At 32.6% G+C, this 16,979-nt stretch overlaps 1 protein-coding gene across 3 annotated transcripts in view; it reads right to left on the bottom strand.

Annotated features, from left to right (window-relative positions):
- Nucleotides 1-16,979, bottom strand: part of LOC118192313 (chitin synthase chs-2-like) — a 112,836-nt gene that overhangs the window by 60,243 nt on the left and 35,614 nt on the right. Inside the window, exons 1-2 of one of the 3 annotated variants that reach the window (XM_035363253.2) lie at nucleotides 16,710-16,859; nucleotides 824-949 (exon numbers count right to left, since the gene is read on the bottom strand). In XM_035363253.2, the coding sequence (XP_035219144.1) occupies nucleotides 824-897 (74 nt within the window). In that variant the 5' untranslated portion in view covers nucleotides 898-949; nucleotides 16,710-16,859. Of the gene's footprint in view, nucleotides 1-823; nucleotides 950-4,531; nucleotides 5,483-16,709; nucleotides 16,860-16,979 lie in introns of those variants that run through there. The other 2 variants (XM_035363254.2, XM_085810864.1) reach the window with 2 other exon arrangements.

Here is a 16,979-nt window from a genome sequence, read left to right as displayed (position 1 = left end):
GATGAGGAGGGACCTTTAGCTGCCCTCGAAATCGATTGAGTGTTTCATTATACCTACGCTAAATACAAGGTTGTTTTTACGATTTTGATTGTCATATATTAAAACTTTAAAAGGCATTTCAATCGAAACAATGACTTTGTAGATTCATGTTTTGGCTTTGTGCTGGCGATATATGATTTTAACGCAATGGAATCTAACTAAATACTATTCGTTTACGGTAAAGCCTTTTAACACCATTTTGATTAAGATTATACAAATGAATTTTTGTGACTAATTACATATTATGATTTCCAATGCAGTGGGATTTAATCAAAATGGATTACCTTTGATAACACGTTTTTACCAAGTTCAGGATTCAAAAGAGCAAAAAGCATTATGGCTTCCAAATAACGTAAACTGTAATCATCTCACGATAAAATCGCTATAAAAATAGCAAGTGTACAATTTTATGATTCTAAAACTTACAGATTTCGAACTCTCTTTTAAGATGTACAGACACAGTTTTAACAAATTTCTAAGAAATTTTCTTTAAAAAAAACGTAATACTTTTTTTTAATTTATAATACGGGTAGAAAGGATAATAGTTTGGTCATCCACCATCCCCATATGAATACAGATGAAACAGAAAATGGAAAGTCGAATAGATGAAAAAGTCCTTTACTCTCAAGAACTTTTTTTAATATTTTTCTGTGATTAATCTACACCTAGGTATGATAATTCATAAAAAGATAAAGGACTTTTATGATTTATAAGTATACGTTTACTACTAAAAATTAAAGTGTGTATACAGAAAACATACGAAGAAACACGTTAATTGCCTTACCCATCTTCAGTTGGAGAATCTTCACGCTGTACAGGCAAATCGACAACTGCAAGTGTATCCGTGCAAGCTGCCATCAGATATGCTATGATGCTACCTCAAAGCAACCATAATTAAAAAGAAATGAACCTGGAAGTTAAAACAAAGTTCTCAAGGCTCGGTTGTGAAAATCACGATTCAATATGAGCTTAAAACTCTATACATTATTTAATCAAATCTGATGTACCTGATAAGCGATGAATGTATGATGTAATATATACAGCTTTATAGGATACAGTAGACAGATAAATTGGGAATATAAATCATTTGATGGTGTAATATAGGTGATAAATTTACTCAGTAACAATGATTATTTATTTAGTTTAGTTTTGTTTAGCACACAGATTAAAGATACGTATTGATAACTAATAACGCAATAGGTTGCTGAATCTATATCTATCCCACACTAATAACACAATAGGTTGCTGAATCTATATCTATCCCACACTAATAAATCAATAGGTTGCTGAATCTATAGGCTTGTGCAGAGGGTTAATAAAATCGTAAAAAAGAAACTAAAGGCTGATCTTTGGAATATGGTAACTGGTAGTTTGGCGACATTTTGGAGGTGATAAAAGTTACTACCTAGGACTTTGGTAATGTGAGAAGCACTCAGTTCCGATTACGCATTATTTTGTGCGAGGGAAATGAAAGATCATGAGATATGTCATGTGGCATTAATGGACGAATTACAGTTGTTTAATCGGAAAAGGGGGGAAATCTGGAAATTTCGTATTTAGCTATATTCTGTGTTGTGTGAAACGTGACATTAATGGACGAATTACAGTTCTTTAATCGAAAAAGGGGGTTAATTTGGAAAAGCTTCATTGTGTGTTGTGTGAAATAGTGTTGATTAATTTTCGGATTGCATGGCGCTATGTAAAGTGAATTCTAAATTTTTAATGCGTTTATCTGATAATAATAATAAGTTGAGATTGTGTGAAAGGAAGGATATTACAAGTTTAAATGCCGGTGCAAGAAATATGGTGAAAATGGACATTTTGTGAAAAGGAGTGTAAGGAAGGGTACGTGGTTTGCTGAAAGTAGTTTGAGTATAGGTGAAATTTTATTAATTTCTTATTACTTGGTGAATAGACATCCAGTTGACTACTGGATTTAGGATTTAGAAATTAGCAGTAGTACTGCAGCGACGTAATGAAGATTCTGAAGAAGATTAGGTAAGTTAGTATTTTTAATCACTTGAGGATATTATTTTTATGCATTGTTCTAAATGTAAGGAGTAAATAAATTAAAATGGTATTATTTGAAAATTGTTATTAACAATGATTTAGTTTAAAGTAATTAGGATTGTAATCTAATTTTTATTAATTTAATGTACGTGCTTATTTATATTTAAAGTAGTGTTTTTTAATTTAATTATATTTTAATTTAATAATCGTGATTTTGTGAGTTATATGTTTGTAGTATTTTGGAATATGTTTGAGTAGTATACGTTGAGTATTTTCATGCATTTTCGTGAAATTTTTCTAATTTATGAGAAAAAAGCAGCAGTGTACATGGATATAGTGAAGAGTGTGCGCAATGCCATTTTTGTGCAATTCTGGGATGTTTTTTTTAAGTAAAAATAAGTCGACGTGTACATGGTTTAGTGATATTTTAATTAAATGATATTTATTTTGTGAATTTTATGTTTGTAGGAATTTGGTATACGTTTTAGTTGAAGTAAACGTGCATGGAAATAATTTAAATATTTGACACTAAGTATTTGTAATGTTTGCGGTATGAATTCGTTGGTGACGTTTATAATATAATAGATAATTTAGAGGTAAAAGTTTTTAGATATTTTATTTATTTTATACGTGGAAATGTTCATATTTGGAAAGGGTATATACTTTTTCGCGATAAGGTAATTTCATATATGTTCTTTTTACCGGGTTTAAAGATTCAGAAAATTGTCATGCATTTTCGTGAAATTTTTCTAATTTATGAGAAAAAAGCAGTGTACATGGATATAGTGAAGAGTGTGCGCAATGCCATTTTTGTGCAATTATGGGATGTTTTTTTAAGTAAAAATAAGTCGACGTGTACATGGTTTATGTGTATGTGTTATTGTGAAAAACGCGCAAGGAGTCTGCGATTGTGCACTTTTTCCCAATTTTGCAGTGAATATTTGTCATGATTAAGCAGTTTTGTCAGATAAAATTTCTAGTATAAGTGTAATTTGGCTAGTAGATTGTTGGAAAAAGTGTTCAGTAAATAAAAAGAAAAGAAACATGTCTTTACTTCGTGAAGACAAAATGGCGGCGGGGAAAAAAAATAGAGGGTTGCTGTAGCAGAATTGTTCGCCAAAAAATCGCCAAGTGACCATAATCCAAAGATCAACCAAACTAAATATAGATTATTACATAGTGAAACCTGGGTTCACAAACTTCATTCCTCCATTCGTGAACCGAAATGTTTATAAACTGAAACAATTTTTCCCATACGAATTATTGCTGAATGGATTAATTTCTTCCTGAATCACAGATGACTGCTTATATAAACTTTATAACACTATTTTGTGCACACTTTTATAAACCGAATCGATGTAAATCATTAAGATTTTAACTTAAATCTGCAATAACCCCTTAATTCTTCTTTTTAATTTTGGTGTTTCCCCTTCCAATTCTAAAAACAGTAATTGATTTAACAAACTTTTCTGCACTGCGTCATTTCCAGATTAATCCATATAGCGCTGATGATGTAAATGGTTTCGCGAACTCAAAACGGCCAATAACAATTTCAGAGCGCTATTATTTAGTCACTCAAACGATATCGAAATCAAAACTAACCCATTTTGAGCTAAAAAGAATTTTTTAGTCCCATCTACTTGTTATTAAGTCTGCCTCAAAGTCTGCCTTGGCTGTGCTCTCCATTATGGATCAACATTTACGCAGTCAGCTTTTCTAGATATAATTGCACACACACATGCACGTATATATGTAAGATAGGAACTACTCTGATATGCGCCCTCAAGTCGCCAAATTTCTCGCCAAATATTTTTGGCGAGAAACTTTACGCTGCCATATTACTATCTAAATTTTTTGTCTACATTTTGAACTTTTAGCCTAAAATGTCTCCAAAACCGCGGTTTTCGCACATGCAAAAACTACGTTTTGAACACACAATTTAGCTAAAAATCCGAAACAAAAACAAAAAATTTAGATAGCAAAAACGTAAAGTTTCTAACCAAAAATATTTGACAAGAATCCATGTACACAGCGACATGTTTTAACTTAAAAAAACATCTACGAATTGCACAATGTAGGCAACGAACGAATCTACAAACTACGCAGACCTCGCTTTAATAAATTAACATAACAACAATAAATTTCAAAGAATACCATGTACACAGCATCCTGTTTAAACTTTAAAAAAATTCTACGAATTGCACAATTTAGGCAAGGAAGGAATCTACGATCTACGCACTCCTCGCTTTAATAAAATAACATAACAACAATAAATTTCAAATAATACCATGTACACAGCGTTCTGTTTCAACTTTAAAAAACATCTACGAATTGTACAGTCTAGACACTAAACAAAAAAATAAACTAAAATAAATTTCAAACAATTTAAAAAAACAACAATAACGACAGAAATTCATACTAAAGAACCAATGAACATAACATTCTACAAAATAAGAACAAGGATAAAATAAAATGCACTTACCATGAATTAATGCGTTTTCGAATAGCAGAAATATAAATTTCATGCCGCCACGTAATCACTATCGTATTTACATCACAGCCAGACACACTATCCAGAAAATTTATACTATGGTTCACAAATAAATAAAATCACAAATCCCTACTTCTATCATGCACTGCCATTAAAAATAATCTCCCAGACCCTCTTTCCACACTTCTAAATACCCACTACCCCTCAAGAGGATAGCCACAATCATATTTCCTTTTGCCGAACTTCAATTCAACAACTACCATTTTATCTTTCCCTCCCATCTTCTCAGACACAGAGGCGAACCAACGAGCTCCAGCGAAAGATTTTTCAACGTCAACAGGGTTGCCATAGAACACGCAATCGCGCCAAAAACCAGTGCAGAACACATATCGCCACATTTGGTGAAATTACGGCGTATATTAGAGTTGTACCGTAAGAAAAAATTATATGAATCAGAATTATAATATAACTATAAACATTAATTCTTCCTCTCTAGTCTAAAATCGTAATAACTTCTCTGCATTGCGTCATTTCTAGATCACTCTATGGCCCGTGCAGCTCTGATGACGTAATAATTGTAAACCAAAACTTTTCTCTTCGCCGTGCTTCCATCTTTCATAAGTACGCACTTCAGCTTTTGCTCTTTACTGTGCTAAGATGTAATTTCGCTGGCTTGCTTTCTATCTCAACAATATCAAAAATGTAAATCTTCTGTGGAAAGGCACGACTAGAGTGCCAAGTGACTGTGGCCACGAATATCAGTTGCAAATAAAAATTGAATTAAAACTGCCTCGACTGCTAAGTTCTTTAGATATTACCAAGTTAGCATTACTAGCATACTACGCAATCAAAATCTTCTTCAATATGGGTCTAATCACGCATCTATAGTGTTCCGTCATTTCCTTGTGCTTTTATTATGACAATTAAGCCGGTAGGATAGTTTCCTGCAGCCTGAAACCTCAATGGAAAATTTAGTTCTGCTCTTCAAATCATCGTTTTGTGATAAATCCAAGATAATGTGAAAGAAGTGAATCATCAGATTTGTTTTTTCAGTGTTTAAAAAATAACAGATAATTCTTCTGCTGTGGTGTTTTGCAAGTGCTTCAAAAAAATAATCTCGTGTAGTGTTTACAGATTGAAAGTAATCTCTCGATAAATCGAGAAGTTCGATTGCCTAGTGGAAAGGAAATCATCTGTGAATTACCGTTTAGGAATTAAGCATTACAGCGGATTCAAGGTCGATCTGAGTTACTGTTTGCAAGTATGTGCGACAGAAAATTCTTTGCACTTCCGCTTTTTCAACAGCTCAAAAATTATTACATTCGTGTGAATCTAGCTCAGGAACTAAATTATTTAATGTGCTGCGGATTCTATAGTTTTCATTTCAACTTTGGTTAAAATTTCTGCAATTTGTTTTGAGAAAATCTGAAATTCTTGTTCATTAATTTTTCTAATTTTTCATAATTATGTGTGAGCAAATTAAGTAACGAATTTTAAACTATTTAAATTATTCATAGGGAAGGATATTAAGATAAGTTTTTATGTTTTTGAAATTTTGTTGAGAACTTTTAATACGAATTTATAATTATTCTAAAAATGAAGTAGGTGTAAAAAATAAATGAAATTATTACAGATACGTAATATGAAATTATGGTAAATGCATGTTAAGTACAATGTATGTCGAGGGAGTACTGGGTTCCTAAGCAGAGGCCTGTACTTACCTCTGTACAGTTGTTCCCTTCACCCTCTTCAAGTAAGATAATGTTGGAGGCTCTCATTTTATGAGTGTGTAATTTTTTTATATTATTATTATTATTATTATTATTATTATTATTATATTTTTTATTATGGAATGTATTAGTGCAGTTCGCAAAGGCCATTTACCTTATGCAAGGAACGGAGGCCTTTCAAGTAACTGCCTAGGCACCCTGGGCCACCAGTGCAGAGAACACACTGGTTAGCTCAAGAGGACAGCCCTTTTGATGGATATGTTTGTTTAGAAGTATTGCGAGGCTTCCAGTTTGGTAAAATCAGGAACTGTAAATGAAAGATGATAACGGTGAAATCATAAATTCTGAAAATCTTAATCCTATTATTTATGATGTTAATATAATTTATCAGTATAGAAATAAGTATCAAAAATATTTATGTGCATTACATTTAATTATAAGTAATGGTTATGTAAAAGTTTATTTTGTGATATTCTGTAATAACAAGAACCTTCACTGAAGAATTATGATTATTTGATCTCTCAAACAAAAAGACTTTTGGACTGAAATGCTGAAAAATTCAATAGGACTCTAAAAATTAAAAATTTATTTAAAAAATTGATATTTATAAATTATACTTTACAGAACAAAAATTTTATTATTTATTTTTATTTATTTATTTATTTATTTTACATTTGCTAGTGCTTTAACTCTTTCTCTTTAAAAAGGATTCTCTGTCGCTACGCCTTTTTCCTTTGAAGGGGGAAATATGTAAGATAAAATTAAATGAATCAGAATTATAATATAACTATAAACATTAATTCTTCCTCTCTAGTCTAAAATCGTAATAACTTCTCTGCATTGCGTCATTTCTAGATCACTCTATGGCCCGCGCAGCTCTGATGACGTAATAATTGTAAACCAAAACTTTTCTCTTCGCCGTGCTTCCATCTTTCATAAGTACGCACTTCAGCTTTTGCTCTTTACTGTGCTAAGATGTAATTTCGCTGGCTTGCTTTCTATCTCAACAATATCAAAAATGTAAATCTTCTGTGGAAAGGCACGACTAGAGTGCCAAGTGACTGTGGCCACGAATATCAGTTGCAAATAAAAATTGAATTAAAACTGCCTCGACTGCCAAGTTCTTTAGATATTACCAAGTTAGCATTACTAGCATACTACGCAATCAAAATCTTCTTCAATATGGGTCTAATCACGCATCTATAGTGTTCCGTCATTTCCTTGTGCTTTTATTATGACATATATATATATATATATGTGCTCTCCCTGAAGAGTCAGTATTGTTTCGCTATCTTTTCAATTGCTCATTTTTAGGTAATTTTTATATGAATATAATTATTATTAGCAATTTTTGCATCTTAGTTTTATGCACATCCCCTGATATTAGCCATTGCTTTGCAGAGGAATTTTTCCATTTGCCGCCTTTCCTTTATCAAGAATTAAAAAAAAACACACACACACACACACACACACCAAAAAAAAAAAAAAAAAAAAAAAAAAAAAAAGGAAGAAGAAGTTTAAAGAAAATTTAAGATTTTTTTTTCAAAAACGTTAAATTTTTGTAGTGCTTTTAAATATTACTTACAACTTTGTAAATTGGAATTTATGCAGACTTCAAATTATAATTCCTTCTTTCTCGATTTTGCTTTACTTCGAGGCTTTTTAAATTTTACTTTACTTCGAGGCTTTCTTAATTTCAGTTTGGACAGGAATTATAATAAAAGTATTCCCATTTAATTCATATGATTATATATCTGTATAATACATATAAACACACCATTAAACAATATATTTCAATACTATGTAGAGACATTAGGTTATTTTGAAACATGAAAAATGAGCATTGCCCTCGCCGGAACTGGAATCACGGACCTCTCGATTACGCGCCGAGCGGGCGGACTATTACACCACGAACGCATGCTTAGAAGCGAGGAGAAATACCTTATAACTATATTATTAATATTAACATATATACATATATATAAACACAATCTCTTTCTCTGGCTCTCTCTCTATATAAAGACATTATTAACCGTATAAAATAGACGAAAATTTAACATTATTGTGCCCCTGCAGAGGAGACCTTATAATGTTTCTATCATAAGTTCTATTAAAAAATCAGTGTCTTTAGGCAGCATCTTGAACGCATCACGTGATCAGATGTCACGCTTCCCTTCACTTTTCATCCTGTCTACGATACTAACCACGACATCTCTCTCTTTGCGGCATTAAATGATGACAACCTATAATACAGGTTAGGACCAGCATAAAGTGGAACTTGGAACCCAAGGCGGCATCTTCATTTATCTTTCCTTCGTCTCTAAGCGTCACTCAAATTTACTTCACTGGGGTTCGGTTTCACTCGAAACTTGTTCAGTATGATCTGTTGTTGCCTACGTTTAAAAATATTTCTAAAGTGAGATACGGCATTTTCATTGAAAATGCTTTTGTTCTCGCTTGCTACTGCTTTATAATGATGATGTCGTTACGCGGAAAATTTGTATCTTAGTCTTTTTTGCACAAAATTATTGCAGAACTAGAATCATTTATTTATTATGAACTTTCTAGCATGTTGTTTTGCTTACAGACACAACATCATACATAAAAAAAATCTGATGTGTATACCAAATGACTTCCTTGTACGGAATATTAAATTATATGCATTTTTTTCTTGCATTTCATTTAAACTTATTGAATTGAGTTAAATCCACTTTTCCGACACCGCATAAACCGTAATAGAATAAATGAACTATTTAAAATTCGCTATATTTGTTTACCATAGCGATACTCTGGCGCTAGGTTCACTTAACAGCGTTACACTTCGTTCATATTATAACTCAGAATGCATATAAATTTATATCATTTGAATAATTATCTAATCGTTGCCACATGTTCTATTCAAATACTATAATAAATCTAAAACGATGTATAAAAGAAATTAAGCAAGCAAAACAAAAAAGAAACAGTTTTTCACAGACGATTCAGTATTTCTCATTCAATTAATTTAGTTCTCAGTTCCCGACAAGGCAAAAATACATAAAAACTCAAAATATCTATATTAAAAATTACGAAGTAAATCTGAAACACTTATTTCCTCGAATAAATTCCAGAATGGATTATCGCAATTATAAAAGAAGGCGTTATCTTTGTTGTTGCGAAGATGAGTTTCTCTAGATTGGCAACAAATCCATTATTCTGCCAAGTTTGAAATGTAAATAAGCATGTCCGCCATCGCAAAAATAATTAGGCATAGCCGCACTTAAACAGCTGTTAAATTATTGATAACTTCACAAATATTGCATGCAGATTTACTAAAGGCATAAAAACCTTAACCGGAAGATAAGAACAATATAATTTAATCAATTTTAAAGCAAAAAATGCACAATTTACAAACATATAAGAGTAAAGAAACTGAGATTACTGAGCCGGGTAACAGAGTGGATATAAATATATACACATATATTTATATACGTTTGGTGCGGCCGATTGCAACCAAAATACGAGGTGCACATCTACATGTTATAGCAGTCCTATGTACAAAATTTCAACGTTCTAAGGCTACTTACTCGTTTTCGAGTTATGTGAGATACATACGTACGTACGTACATACAGACGCCACGAAAAATTCTCTTCAGAATTCCTTTTAAATCAGTTTTATAATTTTGGGAGGAAAAACAGTCTTTTATTCTGTCCTTACGTACAGATGTCAAGCAAAAACATCGTTAAATTGCATTCGATAGCCGTCAAAATGGATATTTGCGTTGAAATATGATGGCAGAAACTTTTCACGATTACAATACTTCCTTTTTACTTTCTACAAGGAGGTAAAAATTAGGTGTTAGAGTGCTCAAAGTCTGCAACCAATATGGTTATAATTTCCTCTAGGCCGAAGTTATGGTCCTATAAATCATTTACTACCAGGCTTTGTTAATGAGAGGTAAGCAAAAGAAAATATTGTTGTGTTTCTTGAAAGGTTACCATTTCATAGGTTACCCTGCTGCCGACTTAAGTGTTGTATCTCGAGATACCATTCGTCATCCGAAGCGTTTTTTTATTTAGATAACTTGTTCATGAACCAAACTGTTCTTGAGCCAATGTTTCACTGTATTTTAACACAGCAGAAAGCTAATATTATGTACCTACAATTTTTAATTCCATTAAATAAATATTAAAATTTTATTTCATATATGTCGTTTTAACATTTTAAGCAATAAAAGCATCAATACCTATAAATAATTCGAAAGTTATGTTGCATATAATTACGAAGAAGGATACTAGAATTCTGAACTAATAAAACTGTACAAACCAAATGCCTTCCCTATCTCTAAGTTTCAAGAATATTGTGTGATCAGACAGTTGGTAGTGCTTTGTGAAAAACGTAGGGATACACCATCCTTAAGACATTCGTACTCAAAAACCACATTCTAAGAAAATAAGCATCTTAAGAAAACACCTCAACCACATACGTTGTCAAATTTGACAATAAGAAATCCCTCAAACGGGCCTTAAACACAATGTTCTGACAGAAAGACAATCTAAGGAGTCTAACATTAACGCGTGAGCGCTCTTGTGGTGTAAGAGGTAGCACATCCACTTAATTAATTAAAAAAAATTAGAGAGTAGAATTTTTCCCTTTTAGTTTACAATTTTTTGTCACTTTTTTAGCATGCTAATTAGAATGCTTTTCATGACTTTAAGGATCGAGTTTTCAATAACTAAGTTATATTTTTGAGAAAAAAAAAATTAAAATATTTTTGCACGCAGAAACTTTGGAAGAAAAATAATTTCCTTAACACATTCATTTTCTTCTTTTCAGTATACTGCAATTTCCATTCTTAGTTCCAGTAAATAAATCATAATAAACCTACAGTAAAATATTAAACTATTTTACACGTTTCACAATTTTATGTAAAACGATTTGTAGAAAATATAAATCGTAAAAATACGTTTTAAAGAACATAAATACTCGAAATATTTATAAAAACATTACATACTTTTAAAATAGTTTGTTTTTAATTTTAATATATATATATGTGTAGTAAAAAAGGGAAAATATTAATGATGTGGAACGCAGACGGTTGAATCCGTAATGAACAGCGAGAATTTTGATGTTATATGTTGATGCATAATGAATACGAAGCTATCAGCCGAGGCAGATTAAATCTTCATTTTATTTCAGTAAACATGTGGCGGCCACAAACCAGTTGGCACTTAATTTGTGCTAGGCCGAAGAAGAGCGAGCGAGTGCGGTATGTTCAGCGTGAAATCTTAATTCAGATTGAGTTATTTTTGGTTCTCAATGCATTTTGATTGGATAATTAATACTGCTGTAAAATTATTGGCTGTTTTAGTTCCATTTACATCATCAGAATTATGTAAGTGTCATGTGACATGGATAAGTCTCGAAATGACGCAGTTCTAATAGAGATTACTATTTTTAGAATACAGAGGGGAAATTAATTTACCTTGCAAATTTGAATTATGATTTATTTTTTATATATATACTGACAATTTCAATCAACGTTGAGGTTGCTAATGGTCGCAGAGTTACGACGCATAAATAGGTGGTTGCAATCAAACGCAGCCGTAGCGACGATTTCTCGACAAAAGAACCATTATGAATAGCAAATTAACATTATGAATCACACATCACAGTTGGCCCAATCTGCACCATTCTTAATCACATTTTGTGACTTTTTTATACAGTACACTCCCGATTATCCGCGGAATCGGGTGGCGCGGCCGCCGCGGATAACACAAATCGCGGATAATCCGAAAAAAGCTAAAAACGGGTATAGCAAAAGAGAAAACAGACATTCCAACTTTGAAAAATCGTTTTATGTACAATAAAACGTAAAATAAACAGCGGAAATGTTTAACTAACGCTTAATATTTTAGTATATCACACAAAACTAACCTAAAATGCATTTTGCTAATGAAAACAGAAAAGTACTTTGTACTTACGAGAGACGTCAAGGATACACAAAAAAATTAATACATATGTACTGCTTTAATACTGTAATGTATTATGTAATTACAAAAGCATAACTGTAAAACTACACCTTTTTGAAGAAATCAGTCATTTGTGTTTCCTTCTTGCTTTGGAAGCATTTTCTCTTGATCCGAGATTGCATTTTTTGTAGCATAAGTTTCTCGGCCAACTCCGCGTCGTCTTGTTCTTCCAAATAGCTCAGCAGTCCGTCGACTTGTTGCAAAGCCGCTTCGTAAATCTTCCGCATCTGCACAATGGGCTCTTCTTCGCCTTCACTTCGCTCTGCTACATTCTCGGTCTCTCCCCTTGCTTTCTTCACAATTTCGTTATCTGTCAAGCGTTCGAGGCCAGGTTCGTTGACGTGACACTCCAACCACTCGTTAATGTTTTCAGCATCGACGTTCTCACCACCTGGAACTGTTTTCACCATATCGGCAAGAGTTGCGTGGGCTTGTCTACATCTTCATTCTCTTCTTCACAACTCAAAGGGATTAGGTTGTTGTTCGCTTCAACAGTAGGCATGAGTTTTCTCCATGATTTTATGAGGGTTGACGGTTTCACTGAGTCCCATGCAGATGCAATATCATAGATGCTGCCAAGATTGTGCAGTGTTTCCAAAACTCTTTCAGATCATAACCTTCTTCAATTTTGGCCATTAGCAGCTTGGTTCGATATGTTCTCTTCATTGTTGCAATGATTCCTTGGTCCATGGGTTGGATTAGCGCAGTAACGTTTGGGGGGGAGAAACTTTGCAAAAATTTGTCCATCAGAAGACTTTAGCACGCTTGTTGCTGGGTCAGAAGGTGCGTTGTCGATCAATAGCACAGCCTTTTCAGGCAGGGATTTTTCTATTTAAGATGTTTACGCACTTGAAGAACAAAGATTTTTTTGAACCATTCTTGAAAAATGTTTCGGTTCATCCCTCCTTTTCTTTTCTCCTTTTACTTTCTAATGACAAGTCGTTTATGTCCAAGTTTATGTCCACCACTTGCGTTACTGCAAGACATGATAGTGATCCTTTCCTTGCTGTTTTTATGACCCACCGCTTTACTTTCACTTTCAAATGCTAAAGTGCGAGTGGGAAGACATTTCCACAAAAGTCCCGATTCGTCGGCATTGTAAATTTGTTGAAAAGATATCTCTTCTTTTAAAACAAATTCTTCAAATTCATGGTGGAAATCGTCGGTTGCTTGTTGGACACCACTAAGTTTTTTCCCATGAAGTCCAATTTCTCGAATTCCATGTCGCTGCTTAAAACGAGTCAAGGAGCCAGAAGACGCATCAAAAGTTCCTTTCAGGCCTAACAACTCAAAAAATATTGTTGCCTTGGCCGCAATGATAGGACCATTTACAGGAGTACATTTTTTTCGAACTTGAGCTAACCACTCTGTCAATGCCGTGTCTAGCTCATCAAATGTTTTTCGCGTTTTCATTGCGGAAGCGCTGTCCGACATTGATGCAAAGTTCACCAGTTTGTCTTTTTGCTTTAGAATGTCACGCACTGTTGTTTCCGCGATTCCGTAATCCAATTCCATCTGCTGCCTTGTGGCGCCGTTTGCTACTTTGGAAATTAATTCTGCGCAATCGTCAACACAACCTTCTTTCATTTTCCTGACATTTTAAATCGGTAACGAAAAACACAAAACCAAAGAGCATAAGCACTGAACACAATAAAAGATAAGAAATTAACTCCGACCGGTTCGCGAGCACTATCTGGCTTAAACTAAGAAAGGCGAGTGGGAGGAAGTGGACGTGTCAGTAACATTAAGACGAGAGAGGGCGGTGGAGAGGGCACTGCAAGTGTGAGTAAGAAATCGCTTACTCATCAGAGGGGAAGGCTCCGGTAAGGCCGCGGGAAAGGTCCCGAGAAGGCCTGGGATATTTTTGCCATAAATAAGCACGATGTTAGCAAATTTAACGTTTCGCTCAGTTTTGTTAACATTTTTATATTCTTTGCTTTACACTGGAAAAAAAAAATAAATAAATAAAACCTTTGTGCGGCAGGCGCGGATAATCCGCCCCGCAGATAAACCGCCAGCGGATAATCGGGAGTCTACTGTATTACTGTTCATTACACAGAGAGGCGAAAGGCGAGCTTTTAGCTGGAAGTATGGAAGCAGCAGGAATGTAATGCATTCAAAAGGAAGCATGGGAAAAAACCGAAATTTTGTTATGCCCAATGTTAGTTTCGACTTCGAATCATCGGGAATGGATTGGCTAAAGCGTTTATTTCCAATGTTAGTTCCGATTTCGAATCAATCAAGGTAAACACCTGCATTCAACAATGTTATGCAATATCATTTGATTATGGATTCATTTGGAAATGATGCGGTAGGCTTCTCTTTCTCTTTCTTAATTTGTTATACCAGGCATAAGACAAAAAGCAGAAAATAGCCAAATTAAAATTGAGAGTTAAATATATATATCGCTAAAAATACATGTTACTATTCAATGGTATAACATAAGTAACAATTATAAACTTTTAAATAAAACTTTTCTAGTCAGAATTGTTGGAGGAAAAGTCATAAAAGGCAAAGACCGTTTTTCCTTATCTTTTTTTGTTTAAAAAATATTCTCAAAGCACTTATAAATGTATACTATATCAATTATAAAATATTTATACTCTACATTAATTAATAAATCAATACTAATTTGTTGTTTAATTATTTTTTTAAAAACGATAGAACTTAAAATTTAAATAAAGATTAAAGCTTTTTATGCAAATTCCTATTTTGAAGTTGTCATGCAGCATATGTGATTACTTCTTTGTTTAGCCAGTTGCTCTCATTTATAGGTTGCCTATTTTGATTAATTTACAGACAAAATATAAATCTGAACGACTGGGACTCATTTCCAAAGTTATGCAGCAAAGAAGCATGTATAATCTTATTCATCAAAACTGTAGAATATACTACGTGTATTTCCAACAAAAACACGCTTTTTTAAACTTGCGTTTTTCTAAAATTTGTTCCTTTGAAAAGCGTTAATTTACCTCAAGAATCTCCAGACTAGTTAATATAGACGCTTAACAGTCGATATGACATTTAGAGTGGTCGATGAAAATAATAAATAAAAAATTACTAACATAATAAATAATTATTAAATTTTAATGATTTTACTTGATATTGAAGCTTAGAACGTTTTAAAAGATGTTATCTGAATTTACTTTTGGACGAACATAAATTTGTCTATAAATACCACAAAACTTTGAAGTTCTAATTTCGTTTGCGTTTCAGAATTTAGTTGAAACTGGTTTTAGCCACATTAATTCCGTCTCAACAAAACGGAAAAATATGTTAGATGTAAATTTTATGGAGATTTAAGGTTGAAGCTCATTGATCTTGAACCAAACATCTTGGCAAAAGTCACAGGTATGTCTGTCACATTAAAAGTCTCAGTTAAATTTCCTACTATAATAAAAATTTTAACATTTTAAAACGACTTTAGCTTTTGTTTTTTTCGTCGTTTTATAATTAACTAATAATAAAATAGAAGAAGTCGATAAATTTAGAAAATCCTATGTTAACTAAAGGCATTACAGCATAACATGAAAGTCGATGACATCATTACCTTTCTTATTTTCTTTGTGAATTGTGATAACACTTTTGTTCTGAACTAAATTAGTAAATTAGATATTGTGGTAAATATTAAAATATGAGTCAGATATAATGCAAAGTAACAAATTTTACGTAAGACATAGCATAAAAATTGGTCTTCAAACTTTATCAATTCAGAAAATACCTAAAATTGTAATTTTCTTTTGCAGAAAACGTAAAACTAATTTTATTTGGTGGAACTTGAAAACAATCTTTCATTACAATTTTACTCATAATAACAGATTTACTTCTTATTTTTCTTGACAATAGAAAAACAAACATAATTTAATTAATTATGTTAGATGATTAGTTTTGCTGTTTCCGTGGCGTTAAAAAATTCTTCCGAATTATAATTTTGACTTGCAGAACCCCAAGATCAGTTACTTAAAAGTTCCCATGGAACGTTGTTTGAAGGCCACTGACATAAAATATCATCATAGAGTCAGATATAGTGAAAATCCTTAAATTATGTACAAAATGTAAATCAAAGTATCTAACAATTTATTTAACGCTGTAGTTTGTTCCCAGTTTATCTTCTTTAGAATGGGAAAAATACCAAGCACTGATTCATTCAATTTTTTTTATTAACTATGCTATAACGCATGGAGTATGTGCTATTGGATTGCTGATGCATTTATGATTTAGAAGCAATGGAAAAAAATTGAATCATCATTTTGCATTTTTTATTGCAAAAATACATCAGCTCTTTTGTGTTGTCAAACTATCAAGCAAATGCTTATAATTCTGCTTCTTCTCTTTCCTTAACCCCCTTTCATTTTGTTCCATCTACAATTCAGGTCACGCTTTAAAAAATTACTTATTAAGGAAAAAATATGTAAAAAAATACTCACTTTTCAGAACAACATAATTACTTCTGATGTTATTTCTCAGTTTCTTTAAAAATTTGCAGGAAACGCCTCTAAAAATTAAATGCAGTTGCCCTGGCTGCTTTGAAGTAGCTCCGGATTATCTCACTTAGAACTGAAGTCGTCCAGTGCTGTTTTACATAATAGTATCGATTTATTCTACTTTCATTTTGAACTGATAATAAATGCGAAAAGATTACGGGCACTTTATCAACTGAAGGAATTTATTTACTTCGTCGCAGATGAAATGCTAAT

This window comes from Stegodyphus dumicola, chromosome 2 (assembly GCF_044657685.1).
Source record: "Stegodyphus dumicola isolate Sdum_Otavi_A_Nest chromosome 2, ASM4465768v1".
Lineage (NCBI taxonomy): Eukaryota > Metazoa > Arthropoda > Arachnida > Araneae > Eresidae > Stegodyphus > Stegodyphus dumicola.
The sequence above is the reverse complement of the archived record's forward strand: the minus strand, read 5'-3'. Positions and strand labels throughout refer to the sequence as shown.